This window comes from Colobus angolensis, unplaced genomic scaffold (assembly GCF_000951035.1).
Source record: "Colobus angolensis palliatus isolate OR3802 unplaced genomic scaffold, Cang.pa_1.0 Scaffold324, whole genome shotgun sequence".
NCBI lineage: Eukaryota > Metazoa > Chordata > Mammalia > Primates > Cercopithecidae > Colobus > Colobus angolensis.
In genome coordinates this window covers 2,116,681-2,126,255 of record NW_012116533.1, presented here as the reverse complement: position 1 = coordinate 2,126,255, position 9,575 = coordinate 2,116,681, and the positions used below count along the sequence as shown (strand labels likewise).

The 9,575-nt window shown below is 47.5% G+C and overlaps 1 protein-coding gene across 2 annotated transcripts in view; it reads right to left on the bottom strand.

Annotated features, from left to right (window-relative positions):
* Positions 1 to 3,229: 3,229 nt before the first annotated feature.
* RGAG1 (retrotransposon gag domain containing 1) overlaps positions 3,230 to 9,575 on the bottom strand; it is a 96,930-nt gene continuing 90,584 nt past the window's right edge. Inside the window, exons 3-4 of one of the 2 annotated variants that reach the window (XM_011951677.1) lie at positions 4,912 to 9,006; positions 3,230 to 4,371 (exon numbers count right to left, since the gene is read on the bottom strand). In XM_011951677.1, coding sequence (XP_011807067.1) covers positions 4,252 to 4,371; positions 4,912 to 8,955 — 4,164 coding nt within the window. In that variant the 5' untranslated portion in view covers positions 8,956 to 9,006 and the 3' untranslated portion in view covers positions 3,230 to 4,251. The remainder of the gene's footprint in view (positions 4,372 to 4,911; positions 9,007 to 9,575) is intronic. The other variant, XM_011951678.1, reaches the window with a different exon arrangement.

The following is a 9,575-nucleotide window of genomic DNA, read 5'->3' as shown; positions in this document are numbered from 1 at the left end:
ATTTGCTACTCCTTAATTGCACTTCTTAATTGCCCTCAGCTCAAAATAATCACAATGCTAAAGTGACACATTTGGGAGTGGCATAGTCTGATCCCCCTCAACAGACAATAACAAGCTCTTACATTTATATGTCTTGCGTTTGATTTTTCCAAGCACTATCACAAATCTTTACCCCACAATGCTGCAAGGTTTGCAGAACAACAATTACTCCTATTTTAGAGAAGAGGAAACTGAAGTCTCAAGAGATACAGTGTCCAGCCTGTTTAAAACTATCCAGCTTGTTAGAGAGAGAGACAGAAGTACTCAAAGTCAAGTCTTGGATGGGCATGGTAGCTCACATCTGTAATCCCAGCACTTCAGGAGACCAAGGCGGACACATCACTGGAGGTCAGGAGTTCGAGACCAGCCTTGTCAACATGGCAAAACCCTGTCTCTACTAAAAATAACAAAAATTAGCCAGGCATGGTGGCAGGCACCTGTAATCCCAGCTACTCGGGAGGCTGAGGCACCAGAATCACTTGAACTCACGAGGCAGAGGTTGCCATGAGCTGATATTGCACCACTGCACTCCAGCCTGGGCAGCAGAGCAAGATTTTGTCTAAAAAATTTAAAAATTAAAAAAAAAAGACAGAAAAAGAAAAGTCTCCCCATCCAGTGTCATTTCAAACTACTACAGTATCTATAAATCTTCCCTTTGGTCATAAGAGATCTAGCAGCTTGCTTCCCCGTCCCACAATTGTTCAAGTTGCTTTCAGACCATGTGAGGAGGAAGAAAACACACAATCCATAGGGGGGCTAGTCTCTCTATAGCATGAGTTATTTTATCTGTAATATTCTGATTGGAGAATGAGGTTGAAAGTGCCTCAATGTCTGAAGCAATGGTGTATTGGAAGAAACGGAGGGGAAGGTTCCCTCATTTGATCTGATCAAAGTAGTCCAGTGTAGTCCAGTAGTCCAGTGGACTGAGCCTGGCTGAGCCCAAAGTGAAACTCAGAAATGACTGGAAACTGTCTGAGGCATTCATCATTCAGCAGCAGCCTAAGCCTGAGCCTGTACTTGTATGGGAATAGTGGTCTTTAAGAGAAAGTTCTCTATGCTGTTCCCTGAGGAGCAGAAACAGGGACAAGGTTGGTGGGTGACAGGATGGCAGAAGGATGAAGGAAGAGGAAAGGTTGACATTTGGTCTCCCGCTGTGCCCCAAAGATTGGTTGTGTGGAGAGGGTTCCTGGCATTTCATCACCTGGAACAAAGTGATTTGGAAGAAATCTGGATTTACAGCACCTTGGGTGAGTCTCTACTCAGCAGGAGTAGAGATCAGGTAGAAGAACACAGAAATGGGGACTGAAGCGTGAGTCTGGATAGAGGACCTGAGGGCCTTTGTTCTTGGCACAGGAACCAAGTCTGAATGTTTGAGCAAGGGCAGGGAGATGTTGCTGCAGGTAGAAGCTGAAGCTGTTTCTCTTATGCAGGCCTCACTGAGACGTGTGGTAGAAGCAGTGTCTTTTGGTGTCCAGGTGATAATGTGTGGCACAGAATTCCAAGAGGCATTTCCACCCTTCTGGGGGAGCCATCAGTTCCGTCAGCCAAGGCTACCAAAGAGAAGGCAGCACCACTTAGGCTCCACTCAGGTGTGCAGCTGTGAGCACTCCAGAATCCACGCCTCCTCTGAGGAGGGTTTTCTGTGTTCTCACAGCCAGAAGCACCTGCCAGTATCTGGGTGGGGTATAGTGGCTCCCCTCAAGTGGCAATGTGGGCAGCTGACTCCCATGGGACAGGGTAGGAGTCAAAGAACAACAGGAGAGGACTGTCTCAGAGCATGTGAAACTTCTGAAATCTGCCACAAATAATTGGGGGAAACCTTCAAGGGATTGAGATCCTGTAACACAGGTGGTGACAGTGGTCCATCACATCCAAGATTTTCCTGCTTATGGGACATTATTTTTACCCATGGACCAGTGAGGCCTGGAGAAACTTGAAACCCCATTTTATAGCAGATGAAATGGTGTCAAGTACTTGGGCCTATAGTAGCCCAGCTCCATGTAGATGCTGAGGAACTCTTGAAACATTTCTAAATAAAACCTTTAGGATGGGTAGAAGAACAGGGACTGAGCTCTGGCAGGGTACGATTGGGCTTCATTTGTTCCATTTATCTCTAGTGATGTTAGCTTGAAGGAGAGGACAGCAAAAACAAGAAGAAGAAGAATGGCTAGGGAGAAAAATAAATAAAAGAATTGCCATCCTTCTCCATTAGCATGGCTATAAGAAAATCAGGTTCATTTTTAGGACATTGTCCTTTCTGTATACATTTTCCAGGCATAAGTTGCAAATTCTATATTATCCATTTCTTTTTCAGCAGAGAGAAAACTCGACAGTACTTTTCCTAGCTAAGAGCAATCCTGGCAGAAAAAGGACGTCCAAACTCCACTTGGTCTTGGACTGGGCTAGGTGTGAGCCAACAGACCCAGAGAAGAGGGGGAAAGCTGGGTCGCCAGGGGCCAGCCATCTCTCTGGAATTCGTATTTCCTGACTTATGGCACCTTCTTTATCCTGAGGCAAAAGCATTGGTGATTGAGGCAGCTACAGGCAACCCACATGGCCAGATTCTTATGTACAGTATCAAGGGGCTGCCAATTTGTCTGCCAATCTGTCTTTCCTGAGTATCATTTTCCTCTTCCTGAAATCAGACCCAAAGTTAAGGGTAATGGAGCAGTGGACTTGAGTCCTGGAGCAGTGGACTTGAGTCCTCAGAGAAGGTTAGGTCTCTGTCCATGAATTACCATCTCTGCTGCCACCACCCTAGATTAAGTCACCCAGCCAGTCAGTTACGTGGACTATTGAAGTAGAGGGCTCAGCTGCTTTCTGATCCCTTCCTCCATCCTGTCTCCAAACTGTTACCAATTTAACTATCTAAAATAAGTTTCTAATCATGTCTCTCCTACTGTTGTTGAAAGATTATTGAGTAACTCAATTATATGGACTACTATTGAATACATAAATTGGTCCTATTTGCATCAAATTCCCCATTGTCCTGATTTCTTCTCTTCACAGCCTTCACAATTCCAATCTAAGTTTGGTGTGTTCTTGTTCTCCCCACTGCATTGGAATGGAATGTTCATATCAGCAGGATTCTTATCTGTCTGTCCCCCAAACAGTAGCTGACATAAGTTACATAACTAATATTGGTGGAATAAAGGACACAATAAATCAAATTCTAGGAGCCACAATGAACTCTTTTTTCATAAATGAAGTTTATTTACTTTTATAATTACAAATGTAATACATGCTTACTGTAGAGAATCTGAAAAGTATAGAGAAGTAGAAAGAAGAAAATAAAAACTACCCATAACCCCACCACCTGAAGGCAAACACTGCTCACATTATGTTCTAACTATCTATGCCTGTTTATAGACCAAGACCCTCATTAAGAGTGCCGGCCATGAAGCACAACAGCCAAGGGGAGTGAGAGCAATCAACAACTGAGGGGGTCACCCAGAGGTCAGAGCTGGAGAACGCGCACTGAGGGACACGACAAAGGCCATAAACAACAGATCAAGAGGTCAGAAGCTGACAACACAAGAACAAGTTGTATTACTGTAAGAATGTAGTGAGATGGTGTTTGTCAAGAGTTTAGCCCAATGCCTGTCACATGATAGATACATTATCAATAACTGGTAGCCATCATACTATCACTATAATTATTATTATGGGTCAAAACGAATGGTTCAGGATGGATACTATAAACAGGGCAAGGACCCTGGAGACCCATTTTAGGTGCTATGAGTTGGGGCATACAGGGCAAGTCTACTGGGTTACAAGGGTGGTATAGGAGTTGGCATCGCTCTCCTTATAGGCTCCCCTGCCAGGTGAAATAGAACCAGGGCTTCCTCAAGTTTGCCTGTTGACACATGGCAAGATACACTAAGGGGTTTTGAGGTAAGATATGATTTATCCTGCCTAGACGTCTCCCTGGACCAAGAACTAGTACTGGCCTTGGTGGTGATGGGAGTTCAAAACCTCATACACCATACACTCTTGTGGTCCACACTCTGATTGTCAGGGCAGGTCATAGGCATGTGGGTGAAAGAGAAGGTCAAATCAGCCAAGTGAGAGGTAAGGTGGGATGTGCCTGGAGCGGGAGGCTGAAGGGTGAAGGCAACAAGGTTTATGATGTAGTTGAATGGAATGGGTCCAGGAACCAGTCCTCCAGTTAGCAGTCGAGTCAGACATCACAGGAGAAGATTCCATGGAGTTTTACTTGTTGGTATGGGCCTTCTGATGATGGCCTGTGCTCTGTCCAAGGTGGTCATGAAGACCTTCTTGGGGGTCTCTGTGCTCTTTCAGGTAGTAACAGCGTTTGGGAACATGCTGGTGCTGGGAATGAGAAAAAGACAACAGAGGTAAGAGCCACACTTACTATGACAAGGGGTGTTCTGCCTGGATAAGTTCTGTAACCTAGCAGATCAAGGCACTTTGCTAATTTGTCTGACTTGCATACAGTGTGACCAAGGAGTAGGCTATTCTAATTCCTTAGTGACCTGACTCCACAACACCTGTTGCTGTAGATGGGCCCCAGCTCCCAAAAGACCCATTTATTAGAATTGGACTTGGAACAAGGGGAGAATTGGAACTGAGCCCTGCCAGTTCCCTCATAATGAGAAGAATTCGTACTTCAACTATCCCATGTCCTCAGTAACTTGGGCAGGACATTGTTCCTCAAAGTAGTTAATATACCCAAAATAACTGCAGAGCCATGCTCACTTGATGAAACTCCAGCTTAGGGTTTAATGGTCTAGGAGCTCCATGCCTCCCCCTTGCCTCTTCCCGATTCTATCAAGGAAGCAGGATGTATTCCTTGTCGTGACCTCCTCATTTCTCTGCTCAAAAACCATCGGTGAATTTCCCCCTCATTACCTCCTCAGTCTGCTGCTGAGAGCTCAGTTCATTCTCCATGGCCTCCTCATTATTCCGCTTACAGGCTGTTGGCAGAACCTGGCTTGAGTTGCCCGGGGAATCCTTCTCTTCAGCCAGCTGGCACTCAGTGTACAGAGACCTGTCTATCAGCTCCTTTAGGCTGCCAGCCACCTTCAGGAAGATCCGACCCATTTTGGTGGTAACAGCTTCTGAGAGTCCTTCCAGAAATCTGGTCCGTAGAATGGCATCAGACCAAGACAAATGTCGGGCCAGCAGCAGGAAGTCAGTGGCATACTGCCTGACTGACTTTTGGCCCTGTTTGGGATGGCAAAGAACAGCACTGAGGATGTCTATCTCTGATAGGGAGTCATATACGCCCTGGGATCTTCTCAGGAAAGACTTATTTTCATCTGAGAGAGGTTCTCCTACCTCCATCTGCAAGATGAACCACCTCTCTGCTGCTCCCAGATGAAGAGACACCAGAAACGCCATTCTCTCTGAATCGTCCAAAAACCCCTTCATTTGCTTCTCCTCATCAATCTCCATCTCTTCCTCCACAGAGCATGAGCCCCGGGCTGCTTCCTGCTCTTCTAAGAGGTAACAGAGTGCTGGGGTCAACATTCCGAAGGATGGCACTTCCTTTGGTGGTGGTTTTGTAGTTTCAGGAGTTGTGGTAGTCATGTGTGGTGTGGGCTTTGATCCAGAGGCTGTGATGTTACTGTGAGAGATGGAAGCCTCTCCAGAGTCTGTGGTTTTGTTTTCCAGAGTGGGAGTCACTCCAAAGGCTGTCTGTGGTGTGGACATTGTTCCGGGGCCTGAGGCCCTCATTAGTGGTGTGGACCTCCCTCTAGAGTCTGTGGCTGTCATTTGTGGCATGGACATCCCCTTGCCACATCCAGAGGCTGTGGCTCTCGGTAGTGGCATGGGCATCGATCCAGAAATTGAGGGTCTCATAAATGATGTGGACATTGCTCCAGAAGCAGAGACTCTAATTGGCGCTGTGGCCATCCCTCCAGACACTGTGTATGTTGTTTGTGGCAAGGACATAGATCTAGAGTTCGCAACACTGGTTTGCAATATGGACATTGCTCCAGAGGCCATGGTTTCCATTAGCGGCATAGACATCTCTCCAGAATCCATGGCTGACATTAAAGGCATGGCCATTGTTCCAGAGGCCGGGGCTCTCGTTAATGGCTTGGACATCCCTCCAGAGACCATGGCTGTTGTTTGTGCAGTGGACATATGTCCAGAGGCTGAAGCTCTCATTAACTCTGTGGACACAGTTTCACAGGCTGAGGGTCTCCTTAGTGGTGTGGACATAGTTCCAGAGGCTGGAGCTCTTACTAGTGGTGGGGACATCCCTCCAGAGGCTGGGGCTCGCACTGGTAGTGTGCACATGTCTCCAGAAGCTGTGGGCATCATTTGTGATGTGGATGTCACTCTAGAGTCTGGGGCTCTCATCAGTGGCATGGACATCCCTCCAGAGGCTGTGGATCTTGTTAGTGGCATGGACATTGCTCCAGAGATGGGAGCCTTCACTTGTGGCATGGACATCATTCCAGAGGCTGTGGTTGTCATTTGTGGAACAGACATGGCTCCATAAGCTGAGGATCTCAGAGACGTGGGTATCTCTCCAGAAGCTGGAGCTCTCATTAGTGGTAGGGACATCTCTCCAGAGGATGGAGCTCTTGTGAGCAGTGAGGGCCTCTCTCCAGAGTCTGAGGTTCTTATTAGTGGTGTGGACATTGTTTCAGAGGTCCAGGCTCTCATTGTTGGTGTGGACATCACATCAGAGTTTGGGGCACTCATCTGCATCCCTCCAGCAGTCATGGATCTCATGGGAGACATGGACATCCCTCCAGGATCTTGGGTGCTCATTGGCTGACCGAGCATCTTTCCAGAGGCTTTGGTTCTCATTAGTGAGGCAGGCGTTACTCCCGGGTCTTGAGCTCTCATTAGTGGCATGGACATCCCTCCAGAGACTGTGGCTGTCATTTGTGATGTGGTCATTGCTCCAGAAGCTGTGTCTCTCATTAGCAGTGCAGACAACCCTCCAGAGACTGTGTCTGTCATTTGTGGCATGGACAGAGCTCCAGAAACTGTGTCTCTCATCAGCAGTGTGGGCATTGCTTCAGAAGCTGTGGTTGCCATTTGTTCCGTGAACATCGTTCCTGAGGCTTTGGGTGTCATTAGTGGCTTGGACAATGCTCCAGAGGCCAGAGCTCTCATTTGTGGACAGGACATCACTCCTGAGGCTGTGTCTCTCATTAACAGGGTGGATGTTGATCCAGAGGTTTGGGCTGTCATTAGTGGGGTGGACATTGCTCCAGAAGTCATGGCTCTCACCTGTGGTTCAGATGTCAATCCTGAGGCCATGGTTCTCATTTGTGGCATGGACATTGCTTCAGAGACAGGGGCTCTCATTTGCAGCATGGACATTGATCCAGAGGCTGGGACTGTCAATTGTGGCACGGACATTGTTTCAGAGGCTGTGTCCATAACTGGTTGGGTGGACATTGCTCCAGAAGCTAGAGCTCTCCTCAGTGGCGTGGACATCTTTCCAGAGGCTGTGGCTCTCATGTGTTGTTTTGCCACAGCTTTCATAGAGCCTGTGGGCATTGCTCCAGAAGTTTTGGCCATTGTTAACTGTGCAGACATTACTCTAGAGGCTGTGGTTGACATTTGCTCTGTGGACATCACTCCAGAGCTTGGGACTGTCATCAGTGAGGTGGTCATGGCTCCAGAGGCTGGAACTGTGTTTTGCAATGTAGACATATTTCCAGAGTCTGGGGCTCCCATTAGCGGTGTGGACATTGCTCCAGAGTCTAAAGCTCTTACTGGTGGTGCAGGCATCTCCCCAGAGGCTGTTGCTCTCATTGGCAGAGAAGACATGATTTCAGAGTCTATATTTTGTGTTGACCATGGGGACATCACCCCAGAGCCTGGGGCTGGCATCGTTTGGGTGGGCATCACTCCAGAGGCTAGAGCTGTCATTACTGCTGGGGACATTGCTTCAGCATCTGGAGCTGGCTTTGGTAATGTGGACATTTCTCCAGCATCTGGGACTGACAGTAGCGGTGTGGACATTACTTCAGAACCTGGAGTTGACATTAAAAGTGAAGACATTATTCCAGAGTCTAGATCTGACATGAGAGGGGTAGGTATTCCCCCAGAGTTTTGGGTGCTTGTTGGCTGGGGTGATGTTCCTCCAGAAGCTAGGGCTGACATTATCAGTGAGGATATTGCTTCAGAGTCCGTGCCTGACATTAGCAGCGAAGATATCTCTCCAGAGGCTAGAGCAGTCATTAGCACTTTGGACATTGCTTCGGTGTCTTCATCTGTAATTTGCAATGGGGACATTGCCTCAGAGCTGGGAGCTGGCACTGGCTGTGTAGACATCACGCCAGGATTCATATCTTGCATTAGAATTGGGGATATCTCTCCAGAATCTGGGGCTAGCATTAATGGTGTGGACATTGCCTCGGAGGATGAAGTGCTCATTATAGGTGTAGACATCGCTCCAGAGGATGGAGCTGGCATTGCCAATGGTGATATCTCTGCAGAATCTGGTGCTGCCATTAGTGTTGTGGACATCATTCCAAAGTCAGGAATTGTCATCATCCCTGGGGACATTACCCCATACTCTGAAGTGGACAGCAATGGGGACAATGTTCCAGAATCTAAGGTTGGCATTAGCAATGGGGACAGTGCCCCAGGGTCTGAGGCTGGCATTAGCAATGGGGAAAGTGTCCCAGAGTCTGAGGCTGGCATTAGGGGTGGGGATAATTCTCCAGAGTTTGGTACTCCCATTAGAGGTGCAGACATGGTGTCAAAGGCTGGAGATGTCATCAACTGTGTGGATGTCCCTCCAGGGTCTGAGGCTGAAGTTGAGACTATAGGCAACTGTTCATGAGAATGCAGAATCTGTACGTCTGCTCTGGTCTCTGTCATTGGTCCAGAGAAGGCCATCCGCTTGTTTTGGGGCTCAACATTTTCCTCCCTCATTGTATTGTTGAATCGCAGTGAATGTAAGGGTGTTGACATATCTGCCACAGCCACAGGACAGTGTGGAGGGAGCCCAAGCGGCAAGAAAATCTGTAAATAAGAAACAAGTTTAGAGGTCAAAAGTCAGTATCAAGAAGATTGGGAAATAGACAAATTGCTCATGGAGACCTGATTTTATGCGTTCTCAGGTATACGGCATTGAAAGTGAGGCTATCAGATTAAAGAAGCTGTGAAGCAATGAACAACTTTGGGGTTGGAGCAAATACCCCTTCTGCCTCTATTCTTTTCAAACCAACCCACAGCCTCTCAGTTTGTAAACGCTATAAACGCCAGCAACCTCCGCAGCCAGGAGCCTGGGCAGTCCTGACTCAAATAAAGCAGCAGCACCACCTTCTGGCCAAATGTGATAAATGCAGGTTCCTGGCCTGTATTCTATCCGACGGCAGTACTCACAAGCCAGCCAAGGTACTGGCAGGCCTGAATGAGAAAGTCCTTTGCCCCAGGATAATCATTAGTTCCTGGAGCTCATTGAATTCTGCCAATGGTTTAATCCTCATTTTGCTACTCTGATGGCCCTGAATGTTCTCCTCAGGAAAAGGGAGACATTTATCTGATCAATGACTGAGAGCAACATTCCATGAACTGAAAATTCTGCTTAT